The sequence below is a fragment of the Anguilla anguilla genome, chromosome 6 (genome assembly GCF_013347855.1).
Source record: "Anguilla anguilla isolate fAngAng1 chromosome 6, fAngAng1.pri, whole genome shotgun sequence".
Classification (NCBI taxonomy): Eukaryota; Metazoa; Chordata; class Actinopteri; order Anguilliformes; family Anguillidae; genus Anguilla; species Anguilla anguilla.
Genome location: NC_049206.1, coordinates 4,865,607 through 4,888,257, shown reverse-complemented (window position 1 = coordinate 4,888,257; position 22,651 = coordinate 4,865,607). Strand labels below are relative to the sequence as shown.

At 48.8% G+C, this 22,651-nt stretch overlaps 2 protein-coding genes across 8 annotated transcripts in view; one reads left to right on the top strand and one right to left on the bottom strand.

Annotated features, from left to right (window-relative positions):
- The window catches only part of LOC118229578 (transducin-like enhancer protein 1), a 539,102-nt gene that overhangs the window by 127,634 nt on the left and 388,817 nt on the right, over nucleotides 1-22,651 (bottom strand). The window lies entirely within an intron of this gene.
- On the top strand, nucleotides 4,275-19,375 carry rorcb (RAR-related orphan receptor C b). The gene is made up of 10 exons (XM_035421668.1): nucleotides 4,275-4,650; nucleotides 11,616-11,701; nucleotides 12,220-12,361; nucleotides 12,950-13,426; nucleotides 13,928-14,049; nucleotides 14,699-14,831; nucleotides 15,332-15,439; nucleotides 16,450-16,560; nucleotides 16,924-17,036; nucleotides 17,472-19,375. The coding sequence occupies exons 1-10, from the start codon at nucleotides 4,644-4,646 to the stop codon at nucleotides 17,631-17,633; spliced, it is 1,461 nt and encodes a 486-aa protein (XP_035277559.1). The 5' UTR covers nucleotides 4,275-4,643; the 3' UTR covers nucleotides 17,634-19,375.

Below are 22,651 nucleotides of genomic sequence, written 5' to 3'. Positions count from 1 at the left end.
GGGGGAAGCGCGTGGAAGGGGAGACTCGGGGGCAGCGATGGCACACTGACCCACTGACAGACACGTGTGCGGGGGCGCGGGGGGGGCGCGGGGGGGGCAGGGGGGGGCAGAATCGTACTGAGTTACTGCAGGGACCCTTGGGGGGGTGGACGGGGGAGAAGGATTAGCGAACTGCTTGAGCACGGACAACAGGACGATTAATTGGATGACAGCGAGATCTGGGAGGGAGGATTATGGCAAGGAGAGGTAAAGATCCAAAAGTAATTGCTCCCTCCCCTACGGAACACAGAGATTTACCCGCCGTAGGGTGGGGGGGTGGGGTGGGGGGGGGGCTGGAGGCTGAGGGGGGGGACTGAGTCCTGTTTCGTCTACGAACAGGACCACACAACAGGACTTTCGGGACCGAAGACCAGCACCGCAATTTCGAATCCTTCATTTGGCAGAGTTCAATGTCCCAGCAGCAACGCCCATTGAACCTGTGTTTTGTAGTTGTCCATGACCATGAAATGCACTTCGTTACGTCGCTTTGGATAAAAGCGTCTGCCAAATACATGTAACGTAATGTAATGCAACCCGTTCCCACCCAGAGTTCTAGAGTTCCAGGATACATTCTAGAACACGGGACACATCGCTGCAGCCGGGACACGTGGTGCAGTCAGACGCAGCAGCCAAGACCCAATTTTTTCTATCTGCCGGAAAAAAAATACTACAGGTACTACCGTACAGGTGCCACGGTGTTTTTTCAGCCAGGTAATGTTTGACATTTGACCTCTGCAAGAGAGAAGTCTGTAAGGGGGGGATGATGTATTTGCAAACATAAAACTGCTGTGTGCGGTGATCAGATCTTAACGAAACCGGATTGTTTACGTGTGATGTCACACACATTGGCATGAAAATGCCAATAACTACACAACTGTATATATTAGTCAGTATGACAGCTAAAAAAAAAAACTTGTTTCAGGTTTGAACTCCCCCTGAAATTCTGGTGATATGTGTCCATTATGTGAGGTTGATCATGAAGACCTAAACCCCCCCGCCCCCCATTCCCCCCATGCCCCCCATGCCCCCCAAAAAACCAAATGCAAACACAAGTGGATTACAGGACAACGTAAACATCCCCTCCAAGTCAAGAGTCCTTCTGCTCATAATGTTTTTTGTTCTATTATTTCGGGGGGGCTGCTCGCAGATGACATTTTGCACCCCTAGCCACAAGCCTAATATTGCGTAAAAAATTACCAAGGTAACGACAAAAATAAATGATCGAAAAGGACGTGATTGCTTGTGGCACGATACGCTCCATTCATATCGAAATGTTGGAGTGAAAGAGGGATGAGACGTCTTCCCCCCCCCCCTTCCCTCCTGTAACCGCCTGTTTCCCTGGTAACCTACAGCACATCAGCAAACGTCACGTCTCCTGTTCAGCCCCTGCTACCCCACCCCCCTGCCCCCCCGCCCCCCGTTCCCCGTCTAATCGCCGGACATTTCCATCTATAACACGCTGCAGCCCACGGGCACCCCCCCCCCTGGGGCCCCTCCCACACCCTTTCCTCTTTCCCTCTCCCTAATTTAGCAACAATGCGGTTATATAAGATCCTGGGGTCATGGGGTCACCGGTGAGTGAGAGGGAGCGAGGGAGGGAGAGAAAGAGAGGAGGGTAAGAAAAAAGAGTGAAGCGGTAACAGACAGGGCAGGAAGAAGGAAAAAAGGAGAAGGGGGGAGTGAATAAGCACACCAGAGTGTGTGTGTGTGAGAGAGAGAGAGAGAGAGAGAACAGTACAAATAAGACCATTAGCCGGATCGGCTAAAATATTTGACGTCAGCTTTGGGGGTTTTGTCCAGGACAAAAGCTGCTATTTTACTCATTCGCGCGTCATTCTGCGATAACAAGCGCGTCCGAATTAATATCTTTGAAAGCAAACGTTCGTGGCGGCGGACGCAGCGATCACAGCAATCACAGCCGCCGCCATCATCGACGGACGCCAGCGCGCCGCGTGTGCGAGACCACAGTCCTTCGAGGGTGTTTGTGCTTTTCCTGGAGTTCTAAACTTCCCTCCGGCTTCAGTTATGGGGGTTGGGGGGGTTGGGGGGGTTTGGGGGGGGGGCAGTGGGGCCGTGTGTGTGTCGGGGGCGGGGGGGGGGGGGGGGGGGGGGGGGGGGGGGTGTTTGAGGGTGAGAGAGGAAGAAACATGAGAAGTAGAGACGGGAGAGGGAGGGGGTTGGGAGTGGAAAATGTACAGTAGGTCACGGTGGGGGTGGGGGGGGGGGTACGGGTGACAAAAATACACTAAAGGCACCTAAAGCATGAGGAGGAAGCGATTGGGATAACTGAAGAAGGGGAGGAGGCCTTGTGAAGAGCAGTCTGAGGCGCAGAGGGAAGAGGAAGGGGTGGGAGGGTAGAAAATGGCTGTGTTAATAACAAAGGGAAAGAAAGAGAGGAAGGGGGGGGCGTGAAAGAGAAGAGAGCCTGCGAGTAACAGTGCCTCTGCCTCAGCGCTGCTCTACTAACCCACTTACCGTAATCTCCCTTCTCCCTGTTTCATAACCAAGCCCCCAGGAGGGCATTGCATCACCGCCCCCCTCCCTCCTTCTCCCCCCCTCTCTCTCTCCCTCTCCTCTCCCTCTCTCTCCCTCTCATGCTGTCTTTCTCTCACTCTCTTGCTCTTTGCATGTCTCTCTTTACATTACATTTTAGTTGGCAGGCGCTTTTATTCAAAGCGACGTACAGTAAGTGCATACCAAAGGTCACTGGAACAGCTTCAAAACACAGGTCCCTCTCTCCCTCTCTCTCTCTTTCTCTCGTTCAAAAAAAAAATCTAAATAAAAAAAATATATTTCTCTCTCTCCTTATTCTTTCATTCCCTCTGTCTCTCTCCCTGTTTCTCTCTCTCATCAGCCCTAGCACACTTTCTTTCTCTCTCTCTCTCTCAGTTTTCACTGTGTTTATTTAGCAGACTGTGCGAGAATAGAGCACACAGCCAATCATGCGTCATCTGCTCTAACTGAAAGCACACACACACCCCCCCCCCCCACCCCCTCACTTGCAAGACATGGCTACATACAGACATATGTGCACACATACATACAAACACATACATAGGTACAGGCATACAAGCATACATACGTACACACGTACATGCACATACATACATGCATACATCCAAACACACACACACACTTACATACATAATACACACATACATTCACATACACAAATCCATACATACATACGCTACAAGGCATTTGCAAATTTGTCTACGTGGCTAGAAATAGTGAGCTTGAGTAGAAGGCAGGAAAGTGTAGTCATGACGATGCGTTCGAGGACTGTTCCTGAATGGATGAGCGATGTGGAAGCACTGTCAAAATTACGGGCGAAATTTTTTTTCTGCTTTTGCCTGTTGTAAATGTGTTTAAACAACAGTGTGTGGTCAAATTAATTATATAATGACATCATATCACCCATCCCCCTCAAAAAGGCTCATAATTTTCTATGATTTCTTGAAAAGGCAACCGCATCACCCCTTAATTCTGCATTGCTTGCTGATATCTGGGGAGACTCGCTGACTTTCAAACGGGAGTTTCGTCCCTGTGGCCTGCTTGTTCCGTGCGCCTTTCGAAAGCACAGCAGGCTCGCAGTGAATGGCTGATACGGCTGCAAGCCGAGGTAAAACAACAAACTCCTCTACCTATTTTTGGAATTTCAACACAAGTTATTTAAAAGAAAGGAACTAGGTAGGATATCAACAAATAAGATAATAATAAACATCCTCTTTTTTTCTGCCATCCACCACGCGACTGCCGTTTGTAACGTTTATTACAGACGTTTCTGGCACTGCTTGGACATCTTTTTGGTGCACGTTGACAGTTTTATCTAAAGTCAATAAATGGAAATTACAAGCATAAAACAATGCTTATGAATTTCAGGTTGACCAGGACCCAGTGTCTAAAAACGTTAAACAGTAAATTGAAATAAGTTGGTTGTTTACGTTTCATAGCCTTGAGAGTTGTCACGATATACACACAGCTCTGGAGATGACAATGTTAAGACACTGTATGTGCTGCACTGATAATACTTATGTTATTTAAAGTATCATATATAAATAAATTGTATATTTTAATTTAACGCGAGCAAAAACGCTCGAAGTCACTGCGGGACATTGCCATTCTCACGCCAGGCAATTCCTGAAGTCCTCCTTAAGCGCGCGACAGGGCGCGCGCCTCCGAAGCCCAGGGCACGAGGCGGGCCCGTGGAGCGAGATCATGTGAGAGTCCACGCGTCGAAAGTAGGTTAGCTAGCTACGGAGAGAGAACGAAAGACAGTGAGAGGGAGAGGCAAGGAAAGAGAGGTGGAGAGATCTGACTGTAAACACATGTCGCATATTCGCACTGGAGAAAATATTTCTAGTTAGCAACGAAAGGGGAAAAGACGAATACTTGTGTATTTCACTTATGGGCGCGTTTTAGGAAACGTATGAGGACTTGTTTTCCCTTTTGTTATATTTTTTTGCAATGCTAATTGCTTTCGTTTGGAGCTAAGATCACAAGTTTTATTTTAGCCAGCTTTACAGCTAGCTTCATAGCTAGCTAAATATTTTTTCACTTTCATGCGCCGGAGTTGTGCCATTCGAAGACGATAAGTAATCAAAATGAGAGGTGAGTTTTTATTTTTAAATTATCGCACGTCTTATTTTTCTTTTAAGTGCCTTTTACATAGACTTTAGCTATGTTGTATTATCCTAAGAGTGCATTTCTTCCGTGTCGTTGCGTGATATAGAAGTGTGTTTTGACATTTCCTGCAGCACCAAGCGCCGCTACTAATGCGATTAACTTACTTGCTAGCTCTCGCGCGTTTCACCACCTGCCTGGACAGTGGCTGGTTTTCCTTTTGTGCTGGATGGAATTCATATTCGACCAGTGTTCATTAATGTTAAAAAGTATTGGGGGAAATTCCAAAGTGAGTAGGGATGCATGTTTTAAGCGGATGCATTTCGTTGCTGACACGATTTGGAGGCAAAACTACGCAGTCCATATTGTTAAATAGACATCAGACAGCAAGAAAACATTTGCATAGAATGAAGTCGTTTGCTATAATAATAATAATGTATTTCAGAGTATGCATTTTGGTATTTCTATTTGTGTTACTGTCACACGCATATTTGAATACGAGTGAAGAGTGTTGCATTAATATTTTTTATTTAAATTAATAAAAAATGCATTTCATGGCACGATTCGATTAGTGGGCACAGGTAGCTTGCAATGTTACATTTTTCGGTCGGTGAACGTCCCCGCAGCGGTCGAGCGCTAGGTCTCCGATTTGTGTGTCAGTGTGTTAATGTGCGGTGCGCGCTCGGGAGCGCGTTGCTTTGCGTGTTGTTGTTGTCGGCTCGCAGCATGGCCGGCTGTGTGAGCGCTCGAGAGAGAGAGGCGGCTGTTCCATTGACCCAGTTATGTCACACAGGATTACACAGCATTTGGGGAGGAGAGAGGGATTGGGGAGGGGAGGGGAGGAGAGAGGAGGCGGAGCATCAGCCGGGGACGTGCGAGCCCATGCGGTCGGGTGGCAAGCGCGGTGTGTTCGGCTGGAGGATTTTCAACTTGAACTTCAGCGGAGTCCTGAGCAAAAGAGCTCAACGGATCAGAGCTCACGAACATTTTCTATTTGCAATGAGTGTCATTCAATAAAAACTTTTATGGTATACTGAAATATTAACATGTGCAAAGACGAACCTTCCAGTCTGGGCTTTTTTTTTTCAAGCGTTAAGAGGATTATGGTATCTTTTATAGGCACGGATTCTGTTCATCCTTGTTAATGTGAGTGGCTTAACACTCGTATAGAATTAATCACAGATTTCCAGTTCCACCAGGAATTACATAACTAACAAAGATGTGATTTATTTTTATTTTTTTTCACTGCTTAAACGGGAAAATGGCAGTTATTTGGGCCCCATATGTTGCCTTGCTGGGGGCCACTGGCCTTGCTGCTGAGCGTTCTATTCCACCCTGCTTCCAGCTGTCAAAAGGGGACTAAAGCTTGTGTGTGTGTGTGTGTGTGCGCGTGCGTGCGTGTGTCCTTATGACATTGACATAACCAAATCCTCCACGTCGGGCATTCGCGGTCTGACTAATCCCGATTCTTATCCGGGAGTGACTTAACGGTGAAAAATTCGAAACGTCAAGGGCGCGAAGTCGCGCGATAGCAACGGTGCTGGACCTGGCCGTCGTCCGCCATCCATTCCCAGACCAAAGACTGTGATGTCACAAACGTCACAGCTCCGTCTGGCTGACGTTCCTTATGAATCAAGTGAATATATGAAGCCAGGCTGTTTCCATCTAAGTGAATTACACAAAGAAGAACCCCCCCCCCCCCCCACTGGGCAGGCTGACAGTGTGCTGCAGCACGGGTCTGCGTTTCCGTTTCGAGGGCCGAACTCCTTGGTTATTGGGGCGCCGTTGCCATGGAGCGATGGGCGGCTGCGTCAGAGTGGGTCGGGGGCTATTTTCTGCATCACAGTGCGTATGGCTGTTTATTTTTTTGGGGGGGGGGGGCGGTGGTCACAGTGGGGGTGGGAGGGAGTGTGCATTGTCCTCTCAACAGGACATCCTGAGCCCCAGATTTCCAAAAGCCACAAGGGGTCTGGAGACCGACTCGCTGCCCATCAGTCCGTACATCCAAACAGAAGATATCAATGTGACATCAATCAATTTTTTTTAATCCTTTGAATTTTTTTCTTGGAAATATTCAAATTGCCCCAATCCTTCCCGTCCATTTTGAGTGGATATGATTGCACACAGTCAGTTTGTCAGGACTATAGCACTGCTTGTGGTATGCAGAAAAAGACAAATACGTGTTGTAACGTTTTTTTTCCATTTTTTTAAAAGGAATTCAAATTGCTAGGGAATCCGAGTTCGAAATTTGAACTTGAACGTGAAATTTGAACACGAAAACAAACATGTTTTCCGTGGCAACCAGTTAGTCACAGCGCGTGTAATCTGGACGCCAGAATTGCGACACTCGTGAATGTCTCCATGTTGAGAGGAGGCCGCGATACCTTGAGCGGGTTTGAGAGTAGACTTCGGTGGGTGTCGGGCCGTCGAAAGGTGGCCTTGCGTGTGTTGAGCTGTGGAGCGCGTGTCTATTTTTGGACCCCGCTAAGTCCCCTGGGCGCTGGCTGTGTGGTGTGGACGAACCCCGCGCCCTCCCCTTATGTAGCCATGAATTTCAAGTGAACGGCTGTTCCATGCTAAAATAACCTCAGGCCCCCCGGGTTAACACAGAGAGAGCGTGGAGTTTCCAGGCTCAATGCCAAACTTTTTTATCGCCCAGTCTGAGCGTAGAGACTGGAGGCGTCGTGGTGATGATGCTGGCGGCGGGTTGCCCCGCGGAGGTCAAAGGTCATGAGGGTTGGCTCCGGCCAACCGGGCGGTCAGCGGTCGGGCGGATTGCTGTTGCCAGCCAACCGTACACAGGTACTCGAGCACGGTGTGGAAGCTGTGTGCTCAGGCACGAGGCAATATGGGTTAAAATATACATCAGAGGTTGCGTTTCGTAAAAGAAAGGGAAAATTGGAGGTGGTGGGGAGGAGGGGGGGAAATCCCAGAATGCAGTGCAAACAGGACCTTTGGGCAGTTAACAGGTTAGCCCCTGTTGCTCGAAGCCTGATGGAAGCGCGGCTGCCATCTCGACACCTGGCGGTTTTGCGTTTCTTTGTTACTGTGGGAACGGAAGGTTGCCGGGTGAACCGGTTGACCAACTGACACACTGACTGACTGATAGACTAAGCGTTTCATTGGCTGACGCGGCAGGAGCACCAGTTCAAGGACCAATGGCGTCTAAGGCTGGTAAACGCGCTTTACCGATTACTTTTTCGGGACAGAAAAGAGCAGGAGCACTTTTAGGGTCCTTTTTTAAATTTGTCCTTTTTTTCTTTGTTCCATTTTTAAAAATAAAAAAATTGTCTCTGAAGGCTGAGAATCTTAACCGTTTCTGAGCAGTTCCAGGAATAATTCAGTTAAACCACAAAAAAAAAAACAGTCTTAGTGCTCAGTGCTCCACCCCATCCTTGTGTACAAGTAATAGACCAGTGGTTGGAAATAATATATAATAAGAATATCTAATTTTTTATTGGTTGAGATTAGCTATTTCATGCATTCATCAAGTTGTGATATGTATGTTGTTACTTCAAGGATTCTTACTGTTAAGAATTTGATGGGGTCAGTTTATGCTAATCTGTAGGCTACTTGGAAACACCAAAAATAAAGGTGTCAACGTTCACTGTTCAGATCAAAGCTTATTACTACACACAGTGGTTGTGTAACCCAGTTCCATTTGCGGTTTCTGTTAGTCACCCCCCCCCCCCACACACACACACACACACACTCACACACACAAAGATCACGTTTCATTAGGGGCAGAAAATTTCACACGTAAGGGACTTCCTCGATGCGTGATTCTATTTGGCATCAATTGTAAAGCGCTTTGGATAAAAGCGCTATATAAATGCAGTCCATTTACCATTTACCATATTTGGGAGTGAATTTGCTTACGTACGTGGTGAAGGATATTTGAATAGCAAAATGCAGCATTGTCGTATATTATGTAATTGTTTCTGACGTTAAGAATAAGTGTAAACTTGTAATTTATTGATTGTTATTTGGCTGGGGATATTGTCTGACTCAAGAAAGATAGAAGACATAGCAACGAATACAAATGAAATTATTCTTAAGTGAAATCGGTTGCATTTATTGATCTTTCTTTAAAATTTCCTGATGTATAGTGGGCAATATAGGCCAAACTGGATGACTTTTGCAAATGTAAAGATGTACTTTTGTATGGTGATAACGTAGGCTATATATTAACTCAAACTTAGGGCAAGGGCACTGGCGTGTTGAAAACACAGGGTTCTTTATGTTTTAATGGGAATGTCTCTAGACATACGAGTAGGCATGCCGTCTCTCGTATGCTAGTTAGTGTTTATTGTATTACCTTTCTTCTCGTGAGGTGGAACGGTAGATGACATTTCAAACTGTAACCGAATCGTTGACACGCTGCCGCAAATTAAAATGCAGTGTAACTTGCGGTTGCCATTGTGGTGTTCTTCACTTTTAATGCATAGGCTGTAAAAAAAAATAATGTATGGCCCATATTATTCTGGGAGATATGTTACATGCGTGTTAAACGTACTAACTGAATCGGAGTGACTTATTATTTGTGGTATTCTGTTTAAAACAACGCGAAACTTATGTAATGTGCTTTTGCACTTTAATGTGGCTTGGCATTTCGTGATTCCATTTAGTTCCACCTTAAAACGGCAAAACGGAAGAGAGAAAAAACCGAACGAAAAGATTGTCCATCCTATAGGGCGCCTCCCACGCGCCTCCCCCTTTGTTGAATGAGAAACTGGAAAAGTGTGTCAGTAGGACAGATCGCCCTCGTAGCCTGATGGCTGCGCGGAGCTGAGCGGCGCCTGAAATGGCCAATCACAGGGGATATTACGTACGCAAGGGCCAATGAGAAAGAACGGAGGGGGAGCCATCGCGTTGCTAGGGTGACCTGCCTGAATGAGTGTGCTCGTGGAATGCGATCGGACTGCGGTTATATAACACCGAACAGGGAGGGTTGGGGTTGGGGCGGGGGCGCTGAGGGACTGGATGGGGTTGCAGGAATCATTTTCTGTTGCACGCAGTCATGATCTGTTTATTTTCTTTTTTTAAATCTATAAATCAGTTCGACCTTGATGCGGGGGGAATGCGAGTGTTATCTTTCACACACTCGAACGTCAAATAATTCATCTAAAGGCCCGTCACGCCATACGCTTTCTATAAGTAAGATTGAGCTTGTCTAAACGGGTATCAATCGTGCGTACAAAGTGTAACTTTGTAGCTAACTTTTCAAGTCGCTGTTTCAGCATCGCAGTTAAAATAAGTAAACGACCGAAGCACTTTATAGAAATACAACTGTTTCTGTTTGTCCTCTTGTAATTAATTCACACACCTCTTGCAAATAAAAACGAGCCAAGAAAAGGCGACATGCGCAGTTCAAAATTTGTAGACCCGCCTGTTTGCTAGTGTTTTACAATTGTTGTGAATGTACAAAAGTGAAAAGTCTTCTTAACTAGAGCCTATGATTATTATTTTTTACACAGCAGGGTCTCTTTGGAAGTCTTATTTATATTTCATCAAGCACTACAGGATGGTAGCTGCAAATGTATATAAAAGCACCCATTTAAATTTGAAATTCCAATCTGTCTCATTTCTAATCCCCCCCCCCCCCCCCATATCGTCTCATGAGGCTTCATTTCCTCATATTTACTCAAAATAAGAAAGTGCCCTACGGTGGTTTTTTTAGGAAAATACTTTCAAAACAGGGAGAGGGTTAGACTAGGCGGAGTTAGAGTATGGGAGAAAATTTTTTTTTTTTTTGGAATTAATTTACACGGACCACCCCCCCCCCCCCCCCCCCCCAGTGTCAAAATGCCGGTCTGAAGAGTCATATCATTAACTACACAATCAGGAGAGAGGCTGTTACAGGGTTTAAAAGCATATTGTATAAGGCCTGCATTTCATTTAGCCTGTAGAAAAAAAGAAGAAAAAAAAATGACCACAATTATACTCTGACAAGGTTTTTTTTTTTTTGTTCCTGGGTGCTGAGCTGATGAAGGCCCTGTAATTATTCCTCATTACCTGAAGTGGACTGAACGACATGTTTGAGCAGGCCTTCGGCAGAATGCTTAGCAATAATAGCGAGCCCACTGTTACCTGCGTACCTGCTCTTTATAGGTAACCGCATGTGCAGTCTAATTTTAATTTAAGTGGGCTCATTTTACAGAAGTCCCTTTTTTTCTTCTTCTTCTTTTTTTTTTGTCCCTTTGAAGAAGAAAACTCCTCTGATTGGTGCACAGTGTTCTGTCCTCTGTTCCGCGGTCCCATTGTGATGTCAGCAGCCTTTTATCTGGGAACAGATGAGCAGAACCATCAAATTCAGCTTGTTTAACGAGCAGCCGACAGTGTAATTTAGCTTTATCATCAGTTCACCCCCCTCTCCCCCCCCCCTCGGTTCCCGGCAGAAGTAATAATCCATGTGGACTTTTGGCACTTTTCTCTGGCATTGCCTATCAGCTGTGTGGACTGTGGCCCCTCTATCAAGGGGTCTCAAAGTCCTCTGCTCTTCAGCTAGGTGTTTGGAAGGAGATTGGCAGTCAAAAGAGTTTTTATTTATTTATTTATTTATTTATTTATTTATTTATTTATTATTATTCATTTTAACTTCCTGCACCTCATCATGGACGTGTGGGTCCCCTGTGCTGCTGGAAGCTGTGTGGTTCAGGCCAGAGGTGGAAAAGTCCAGGAGTCAGAAAGTAAAAGTTCTGTCGTGTGTTTCTTCCACCTGTGAACTCAGACAGCTGATTTCACGAATGAATTAAAGCTCCTGGTTGAAGAATTGAGCTGATTAGCTAAGCTAATCATAATCCAGGTGATTATGAAAAATACTGGGGACTTTTACTTTCTGGACCTGGATTTTCCACCTCTGGTTCAGGGCATTGATGTTTAGCCCTGACCTTGTGACCCTCTGAACTTTTGTTCTCTCTCTCCCCCCCCCCCCCCCCCCGCCCCTTCCACAGCCCAAATCGAGGTCATCCCGTGTAAGATCTGCGGGGACAAGTCCTCGGGAATCCACTATGGAGTGATCACCTGTGAAGGCTGCAAGGTGAGCACTGTTACCTGCAGCTCCTCATCGCTCTGAAAGCCGAGCGCACAGTCAGATTCAGAAACGTGTCATTCAGATGACGAGGGAACTTGCCGAAGGCGACAAACCTGTTGATGACATAACGACATGAAGGACGCCACACTGTCCCAAAAATAAACCACAAGCAGCTCTCTCCACCCTCCCATGCACACACAAAGCACACACTCCCGCACACACACACACATGCGCACACACACACATGCACACACTCCCTCACACACTCCCGCACACATGCGCACACACACACACACACACGCACACACACACACATTCGCCCTGGCTTAGAAAATTAAATATCTCTTCCTGTAACTCTTGTGTTCCTGCCTTTGCCCAACAACTGACTGTGTTCTGTGGGTTTTTGTCTTTGCTGCACACACACACACACACACACACGCACACACACACACACACTCACACACACACACATGCACGCACGCACGCACGCACACACACACACGCACACACACACGCAAACGCAGGGGTTCTTCCGGCGCAGCCAGCAGAACAACGCCATGTACTCCTGCTCGCGGCAGAGGAACTGCCTGATCGACCGCACCAACCGCAACCGCTGCCAGCACTGCCGCCTGCAGAAGTGCCTGGCGCTGGGCATGAGCCGCGACGGTGAGTACAGCGCCCCCTGCCTGCCGGGTGGGTCGACTGCGCCTCTCTGCCAGAGTCAGTCACGCTGCTCTCTCTCTCCCTCTGTCGAAACACTGCTCTCTCTGTCAGAACGCTGCTCACTCTCTCAGAACACTGCTCACTCTCTCAGAACACTGCTCCCTCTGTCAGAACACTGTTCTCTCTCTCTCAGAACACTGCTCTCTCTCTCTCTCAGAACACTGCTTTCTATGTCAAAACACTGCTCTCTCTGTCAAAACGCTGCTCCCTCTCTCAGAACACTGCTCCCTCTGTCAGAACACTGTTCTCTCTCTCTCAGAACACTGCTCTCTCTCTCTCTCAGAACACTGCTCTCTCTGTCAAAACGCTGCTCCCTCTCTCAGAACACTGCTCCCTCTGTCAGAACACTGTTCTCTCTCTCTCAGAACACTGCTCTCTCGGTCAGAACACTGCTCTCTCGGTCAGAACACTGCTCACTCTCTCTGTCAAAACACCGCTCTCCGTTAACAACTTCTGAACGGGATGAAATCTAAACTGGCCTTAATGGTTTTGCGCCTGTTTTTGTGTGTGTTTGTCGCGCCCGCACTGCAGCGGTGAAGTTCGGCCGCATGTCGAAGAAGCAGCGGGACAGCCTGTACGCGGAGGTGCAGAAGCACCAGCAGTCGCAGTCGGGCTGCGCGGCGCTGGCGGGCGCCACGCAGGAGGAGGAGGAGTCCGGCGAGGACGGCGGCCTCAGCAGCGGCTCCAGCGCCGCCCTCAGCGACCTGGACGACATCGCCACGCTGCCCGACGGCCTGCTCTTCGACCTGCCGCTCACGCCCGAGGGCGCCGGCGGCTACTGCGGCCTGGAGCTGCTGGGCGGAGCCTGCGGGGGCGTGGCCTGGGGCGGAGGGGGCGGGAGCAGCGGCGGCAGCAGCCTGTCCTCCCACAGCTCGCCCGAGCAGTGCGGCCTGGACGTCGGCGACGGCGGCCACGTCAAGCACGAGTACGACCTGCTGCACGAGACCGCCCTCTTCGACCACTCGCCGCTGGACGCCCTGCCCGAGGAGCTGTCTCAGCTGGAGACAGGTCAGTGACCAGCAGGGGGCGCTCCTGGCTCTTTGCCTTCCGAGTGGCTGTGTGTGCGGTGTGTATCGGTTAGAGCGTGTGCAGCTATGAGCCTGCATTACACCTCCCTTCTCAGCCTGGTAAAGGTGTTGAAACAGGTGTTTGATCTTTTAAACCGGTTTGGGCAATGGCAGTTTGTCACAGTAACTGACAGTTTTTGAATTCCCTGTGAAATTCCGGAGTTAGCGGTTAGCGGTCGGGGCTGGTGCGCCATTGTGCCGTGAGCGAGAGGAATTCAGGTGTAGCCGTAGCACGCCCGCAGCTGATTCCTACCTCAGAAACCTTAGGCAGGTTTGTCAGGCTGTTCCTGTGAAGGCGCGTGTTTGGCGTCGCCAGGCGTTGCTGCAGGTGAGCGGCACCAGGTGAGCGGCACCAGGTGAGCGGTGTCGTGTGAGCGCAGCGAAAGAGACGCGTGACCGGCCCGTCGTTGACGTGAACGTTTTTTTCTTCTTCTTCTCTCAGAGCACATCGCGCAGAACGTGGTCAAGTCCCACCTGGAGACGTGTCAGTACAGCGCCGAGGAGCTGAGGAGGCTCACCTGGAACCTGTACACACCTGAGGAGACGCGCGCCTTCCAGGGCAAGGTGAGCGCACGCCTGCGCCGGCCCGGCACCTCACAGAGACCAGGACGTAGGCCGGGGCTCAGATCAGGGCTGCCCAGCCCTGTGCCTGGAGATATACCGTCCTGTAGGCTTACATTTCACTCTACTCTACTGATTAGAAGCTCAACAAGATCTCTGGCTGCTGAATGAGGCCTGCTCTGTTGGGGTCGGAGTGAAAACCTACAGGACGGTAAATATCCAGGAACTGGGTTGGCCAGCCCTGCTCTAAGCATTGTATGTGACCAAAAGTTAGTGGGGTTCCACAGAGGTGGAAAAGAAAGTTCAGAAAGTAAAAGTCCTCCCCAATGTTTTTTTTCCAATCACCTAGATTTGCTAATTAGCACAATTCTTCAGCCGGGAGGTAGCCCTGATGAGTGAAATCAGCTGGCTGAGTTCGCGGGTGGAAGAATCCCGTGAACTTTTACTTACTGACCCCTTGGACTTTCCACCCGTGTTGGCAACCGACTCGTTTGAGCCAGTCGTTGTGTTTAGCTTAGTTTAGCATTCGCAGAGTTTGCTCAAGGCTTTGGATTTGTTCAGACAAATGGTCAATGATTGGAACGACAAGTCATTTGTGACATCATCACTGTTGGCCCCTCCCTCTGCCCCGCCCCCCGCCCCGAACCCGCAGTCTGCGGAGTGGATGTGGCAGCAGTGCGCCCATCACATCACCAACGCCATCCAGTACGTGGTGGAGTTCGCCAAGCGCATCCCCGGCTTCATGGACCTCTGCCAGAACGACCAGATCATCCTCCTCAAAGCAGGTCAGCACCGACAGGCTAACCTGGCTGCTACGCCCCATTCACACGCTCGCACACTGACGCGTGTACACACACACACACACACACACACACACACTCTGATTCACACACACACACATACACACACACACACACACACACACACACACACACTCTGACACACACATATGCACACACACAGATTCACACACACACACAAACGCACACACCTACACACTTACACACACACAGATACACACTCACACGCACGCACACACACGCACACACACACACACACACACACACACTCACACGCACACACCTACACACTCACACACACACAGATACACACTCATACGCACACACACACACACACAGCCTGCCTCTGTCTGATGCAGTGGAATCCTGTGCTAACCGGGTCTCCTCCTCCTCCTCTTCCCTCCGTCTCTCCTGCTCTTTTTTTGTGTTTTGTTGCTCTCTGTTTATCACCGAACGCTTCCTTCTTGTCTCCTATTGGCTGATAGGTTGCCTGGAGGTGCTGTTGATCCGCATGTGTCGTGCCTACAACCCGCTTAACCACACCATGCTCTTCGACGGCAAGTTTGCCGGACCTCAACTCTTCAAGGCTCTTGGTAAGACACCCCCCCCCCCCCCCCCCCAAACCGCTCACCACTCCTCCCCGCCCCCCACCTCTCTCTCCTCCGCTGTGACCGCTGGGCCGAAGGCAGATTTTCACTTAAGGCCCCCACTCTATGCGATTAAACCCCCCCCCCCTTTCCCCAGGGCCTCTATTCACAAACTGACCCGGGATCAGTTTTTGCCATTTAGCTCATAATGGATAGGGTCAGGATACGGGCACGGGGAACCTGATCCTGGGTCATCGCACTCCCCGCCCCCCCCCCCCCTCCCCCCAGACGCTTAACGAGCGCAGGCCCCCCGGCCGTTTCCGATGACGACGTGGCCCTGGTCGGTTGCCTGGATACGTCTCGCCGGGGGGGGGGGGGGGCTTTCGGGGCTGTCGCTGACGAAGGGGCCGTTCTTATTCGTCCCTGGCGTCTTCCTGGAATCGGCTTCGCTCAGACAAAGGCCCGCTTGGGTTCCTGCAGCTTTCCGTTTCCAGTGTTCGTACCGCGTAACGCAATACCGTTTCGGGTTTAAAAAAATAAGATAAATAAATACAATGAAGTGAATGCCGTGACCTAGTTGTGACCTATTTATTAGTCTCATCAATCTAATGGCATCGGGTTTATTCTGTCGGTGAAACAGAATTGGGAGCTCACCCGTCCAGAGAGAGATGCGTTTTCGTACTCTGGCGAGAAATAAAGGAGGCCTCATATTAACGTTGTTGGAGGAGTTTCAGAAATGTGTTTGTTCGTGCTTAGCTGTGTGGTCTGAGAACAAGCATTGGCTGGCTGGCTAAGAGACAGACCACATTATGAAAGTGCTAGCTTGGTAATTAGCTAGCACAAGCTGCTACTGGCTTAATCCAGTTATGTTACTGCTTCAGAGAGTACGGCGCTAGCTGCAGCTTGCTGACGCGCTCTGCGTTTCTGTGTTTCCGTGTGCAGGATGTGATGCTGTTGTGCGCTGCGCTAGCTGCAGCTTGCTAACGCGCTCTGCGTTTCTGTGTTTCCCTGTGCAGGATGTGATGACCTGGTGAGCTCCATGTACGAGCTGGCTAAAGGCCTGTGCCGCCTGCAGCTCACAGAGGAGGAGATGGCTCTGTTCAGCGCCGCCGTGCTCCTGTCACCAGGTGAGCCTGAGACGCACACACACACACACACACACACACGTGCGCGCACACATACACACTCGCACACACATATACACACTATACACACACGCGCATACACACTATACACACACGCACACACACACATACACACACACATATGCATATACACACAGACAAGCACACACACACACACACACACACATTGACTGATCCATTCGGTGGCCCTCTTGCACAGGGAAGTTTTTTAGGCCGACTAGTGCACTGCTCAGTTTGTGACCTCTGTTCTTGTTCCTGTTCCCTCTCCTCCTCCTCCTCCTCCTCCTGCTCCTGACCCTGCTCCTCCTCCTCCTGCCCCTGCTGCTCCTCCTGCTCCTCCTGCAGACCGGCTGTGGCTGACGGACTCCCTGAAGGTGCAGCGGCTGCAGGAGAAGGTCTACCTGGCCCTGCAGCACTGTCTTCACAGGAACTGCGCCAGCGAGACCAAACTGGCCAAGGTAATTACACCTGCGCACTGCTCTCATTCAGCCAATGAGCATGCAGCATTCACCCACCCATCAGCCAATGAGCATGCAGCATTCACCCACCCGTCAGCCAATGAGCATGCAACATTCACACACTCATCAGCCAATGAGCATGCAGCATTCACACACTCATCAGCCAATGAATGTACACCACTTTTCTTCTGCCAGCATGATATGACCTGGCTTTGGATAAATATGTATATAGCCGTGTCCTCAGATGAGTAACACAAAAGGATGACATCACAGGGAGAGGAGCTACAAATATTAACGGTAATATTTACTATGTTGCGCTTAGCATTCATCCACCCTCAGGTTAGCGAGGTAGCGCCGCTGTGCTCCTGATTCCCCGCACAGGTAGCCCGGGAGCGCACGTAACGTTCCCCCCATTCCTCCTCTTCTCGTCCGCAGATGCTGTCCAAGCTGCCCCTGATGAAGTCCATCTGCAACCTGCACGTCGACAAGCTGGAGTTCTTCCGCCTGCTCCACCCGGAGACGGCCTACAGCTTCCCGCCGCTCTACCGCGAGGTGTTCGGCAGCGAAATCGCCTTCCCCGACTCCACGGACAGCTAAGCTCCAGCGGAGCGGAGCGGAGAGAGAGAGGGAAGGGAGAAATAGAGAGAGGGGAAAGAAGAAAGAAGATGAAGAGAGGGTGTGTTTGGAGAGGGGCAGAGGCAGTGGTGCGGGCAATCGGGAGAATTCGACCAGCAGTTCAGTGACAATCGACCACGTTACTCCACACACTACACCCACTACACCTCTGACCTTCGACCTTCGACCTCCAGTCTCCCTTAAACACTAATGGTCACAGCAGCTTACACTGCTGGAGTGAGCCGGCCCTAGTCTTACACAGCAGGGCCTTTCTCACCGTGACATCACACTCCAGGTGCTGGCGCTGAGGGTATTGCGGGCGTACATACCGTACGGTAAACAGGGTCCGTAGCTTATCTTCCTCAGTTTACTGTCCTCCTGTATGAGATTGTGCACCACCTTGAGCCAAAATGGCTCCACGGCGTGAGGGAGAATTCAGGCTCCTCCTGCCCAATCCTCGGTGCGCCCTAAGTCCCTCCAGCGAAAAAAAAACGTGAATGTACCCCTTAGACGCAAACAAGAATGTACATACTGCCCCCTGTGGTCGGCAGTGGTACAATGCCCAAATTATTTTTCACAATATACCTCATCCACCAGTCAACTCTTCACCATTTACAGTGGCCAAAACTGTTTAGCCTTTTTTTTTCTCCAAACAGGCAGTTCAAAGGGACCAAGATCACTTGACTGTTTTTTTTTTAGTAGCAACAAGGAAGTAACGACTGTGACCTAGGTGTAGCGTGTTGTGAAACAGCAGTTCATCTCCCAATCATTTATTGCCCTTATACGTCGCCCTTATCACATTGACTGCCGTGCACGGGTAAACTGCACAACACGAGCAACACTGTGCATGCACACGCACAAGCGCACACACACACACACACTCTCACACGCGCACAAGCGCGCACACACACACACACTCTCACACGCGCACAGACGAAGCACTAACTCGCTGCCCTGCAGGCGTTCCGAACGACGCGCGTGCAGACAGCGTTTGCAAGTTTCAATGGTAAAACCTCAGTCCCAATTCCCTTTTTCCCTTTGCAATCGCCACTTCGAGAGAAAGACAAAAGTATGTTATTTTTGTTTATAAATGCATTTAGGAAAAAAAATAAGAATGTGTATGATAAATATATATATATATATATATGTGTGTGTATGTATGTATAGAGGGAGAAAAAAAGTAGCCGGGACAGTGTGATTGGCTCCCTGCCTCCCAGTGACTGCCTAAGGAAAATTCCAGCGCTTCTGGAAATTAAAAATTTTTTAAAAGAAAAAAAAAAACATTGGACAGCAGGAAAAGGCCTGGAACGCTGGTGGGGAAGGAGGGGAGGAGGAGCGGCTCGGACAGGACAGGCGCTCCAGCAGCTCGACTTCTCAGGGTTTCCGCAGACCCCCCACGGAAGAGGAAACTGGAGGAGGCCGAAACAAAATGGCGGCCAGGTCAGGTTCGCTCCGCAGCCCCCAAACGTCGACCAGGATGGGGGGGGCGGAGGGTCAGACCTGGCTGTTGGGGGGGACAGGACGTTTCTTTTCAAATGAAGACAGAGGACAAGCATTTCATCCGTGTTTTTCCTTCCTTTCGTTTCTATCCAATTCTTGTTTTCCTTTTTTTTTTTGTGTGTTGAGAACCTGCTGGAATGTTGGAACTTAAGTGACACGTGCAGTGCGATGCACCGCTCACCTTAAAAATGACCCTGAAACTGTGGGAAGCTCAAAAAAAAAAACTACCCCCCCCCCTCGAAGGAACACAAGTAAAAGGAGGGGGAGGCGCTGTCGAAAGGAGAGAGGGAGGCGGCTGTTGGGACTGTCTTAAACTGCCGTGAACTCTCGCGAAAGACAGAAGGACAGGTGGGAAGGGGCAGAGACCCTGTGTACGTGTGATCATGTGACCTCTCCTGCTGGGGGGGTGGGGGACCCTATTGAGAGCATCGTACTGTAGAGCTGCTCCTGAGGGCAGCACTGTATTCTTTTGTAAATGTGTGCTCCGCCCCTCACCCCATCCCCCCCTCCCCCCCACACACACACCCTCGTCCCTCTTCATGTACTTTGGAAGGCTGACAGAGTTTTGGGGTACCGCCCTGAGTAAGCAGCTAGGACTTAGCATCGTTATTATCACCATCACTGCTCCTAATACTGTTGTCATGACGAATTGTATTCTATATTTGTTGTTGTAATACAGAGAAGTAAAAAAGACACACTGAAGGAAGATAATTCAGAACAGACATAGATATATTTTGTACAGATTTATTTTCGCACGGAAATTTTTTTTTTTTTTTTTGTTACACTCCACTAGACCTCTGGCCAGGGGTGGACTCAGCATGCCCCCCCCCCCTCCAAAAAAGCCCCTAAACTCCCGCCAGGCCCCGCCCCCCTGGCCTACACTCTTGACAATCATGGGGGTCGTGCCTCTGACCCACTAACCGGGAACCCGTGCTGGGCCTGTGATCATGTGATCGCTCTCAGTGCTCTTCCTGGGGGCTGGAGGTTCGGGGGGGGGGGGTGCAGGGCAACAGCTCTCACGTTAGGGTGTTACTTGATGGTTTTTGGATGGACGGTAGCAACACCACCCCCACTCACTTTTTTTGGGAAAAAAAATTAAAAATTTTTAAATGACAATTGCAGTGGCACCACACCCCCCCCCGTCTTGCGGGGGAAGATGTGGGGTTTTGGTGCAGCCAAGCACAGTCACTCAGGGAGACCGCCGGGTCTTCTGCAGTCAGTGCAGTCGACTCATCACGCCGGACGGAAGACCTTGTTTTTCCTCGATCACTGTGCACAGTTAGCCTGTGTGTCCTCGTGAATGTCCATCGCAGGAGTGTCAAAAAGGACCTTTTAACCCTCGTCTGATATTGCTATCATTACTGGACCTTATGAGTCTGAGTTGTGAAAGACGTAGACTTAAAAAATAAATAAGTAAATAAATAAATGGAAGTGAAAAAACAAATACAAAAAATATTGTAATAACTAAAAGATGGATTTTATTCTTGGAATCTTTTGTTGGTTTTGTTGTGATTTTGTTTTGTTTGTCCGGTTTTTTGTTTCTTCGTTGTCGATTTCTGCCCTGTTGATTACCCTGTTCTCTCTTGTTTAGTTTCCACCTTTTTTTTGTCTTGTAAGATTGTAATTCTATTTTTTTTAAAACAGTGACTAAAAATGCAACAAAAACTGTAGCGTTTCCTTTAACACGACTGTCCCTTGTGTTTTCATTATTGAATATACATATACATGTGTACGCATTGTCTGGACTTTTAAGATGTATTATGAGCTTACGAAGTTGTTAAACAGACACCAGAGATATATTGTTGTACAATGGAGATACAGTATGTGGTATTAAGAATGTAATAAAGATCTTTTTTTACAGAAATTTGCATCTTCTGGTTGTTTTTGTGCAGTCTCGTGCATTTGAAGAAATGTTGTGAATCTCTCGACTTTTTGAGAGACAAATGGCGGATGATTCCAGACCCTCCCCAACCACCGAAAATAAATGCTTTGTCCCCACTTTAGGTAATGAAGGTTATGCTTTTGAGATTGGCTCACCGTGAGCTGTCTTGTGAACCTTAAGACCCTACCCACAATTCACCATAGAAAACAGGACATACCGTACAGTGGCGATGTCACAATGAGCTTTCAAGAGATCATGAGTGGGCGGAGCTACCGTGTGCTAGCAGTGGCTGACTGCTGTGAACCAATCATGGTGCTTTTCTGTGGAGAGCCAGGTCTTTCTATTGGTTCACTGATTGGTCAGACTTTGTAGCTCCACCCCCAGTGTGGGGCTTCTGCAACCTCACTCTACCCTCACTGCTGAACAGCACATGTATCATATATGTCATGCAAGTGTATGTTGAAACATTTATCATGCTGACACCTTCGCAGAATCACAAGATTTTCTGCAAATATGAATTTTACTGTGCCATTGCAATACATTAACAGAGCATGTGTTGGTTAAATTCCATGCTAATGTATAATGTGTTGTGAAGAAACATCCATAAATGAATGGTCTAGGTAAAGTAAATGTTAAACAAAATGAGAGCGGTGGGAGTGTGTGTGCATGCGTGTGCACATTAAAGGCACCTCAAGCGACAGTCCAAAGATCTACTGTGTTGTAAAATGTGAAAATAGGGTCATTCGAGATAATATAGCCCACACTTAAACAGACACTGAACAGGCATGCTCGGATTTTTGGCCCACGTTTAGACTTCTGGGGGATAGACTTTCCTCCTGTGACACTCCTAAGACATGTAGAGGACAGACATTGCCCTGCTGATTGGCTCGTCATTCTAAGGCGCTGTTCTAGCGCGTGGATTAGCCCCAACGTCGTGGAATGAATCCAGAACGTGCCAGTGCTGAATGTGGAGGGTTCGGTCAGCCGGTTCGGTCAGGGAAGACCACTTCCCATCACTCTCTAGCACCCCCTGCTGGTTGAGCGGGAGCCGACTGTCTGTTTGCTGAAGCTGCACGTGCAGCGTCTTCCTCCAGCTCATTTCAGCGCGTGCGCTGGCTTGTGTAGATTGCAGCATTAGCGTGGTCGTATACGGTCAAGCAACTCAAAGTGGGGAGAAAATGCGGCAAAACAAACATAACATAACAAAGAATACAAAAGGATTGACATGGCATGAACATTGTCGTCAATTTCAACAGCGCTTATGGATTAGTTTCATAGTTATCTTTGAACCTGCCTTCAAGACACCTTTTGTGAAGCACACACGTGAACTATGACATTTGCAAGCTGAAAACCTTCGGACCACAGAGCTGTCACAAAGCTATGCCCCATTAATTTCAATGGGCCTCATAATATAGTTACCTCATCGCTTCTGAAAATATGTTAACGTCTCAAACAACCCTCAAAGGTGATTTTCTTATGTTATCTCGTTGTGAAATGTCTGCCCTAAAGTTATGACAGTAGTCGCAAATCTTTATGATCGTGTGACCAAGAAATTCTTGCAAAAGAGCATTCCTTTTTTTCCGGGTTTTTTTTTTTTTCTAAGCCTCTTTGTTTTACG

Bases quoted from the DNA above. Each gene is read 5' to 3' on its own strand.
- rorcb (XM_035421668.1), top strand. The intron at 14,050-14,698 runs GTGAGCGCACGC...CCGAACCCGCAG, and splicing joins CGCGCGCCTTCCAGGGCAAG to TCTGCGGAGTGGATGTGGCA. The intron at 17,037-17,471 runs GTAATTACACCT...TCTCGTCCGCAG, and splicing joins GCGAGACCAAACTGGCCAAG to ATGCTGTCCAAGCTGCCCCT.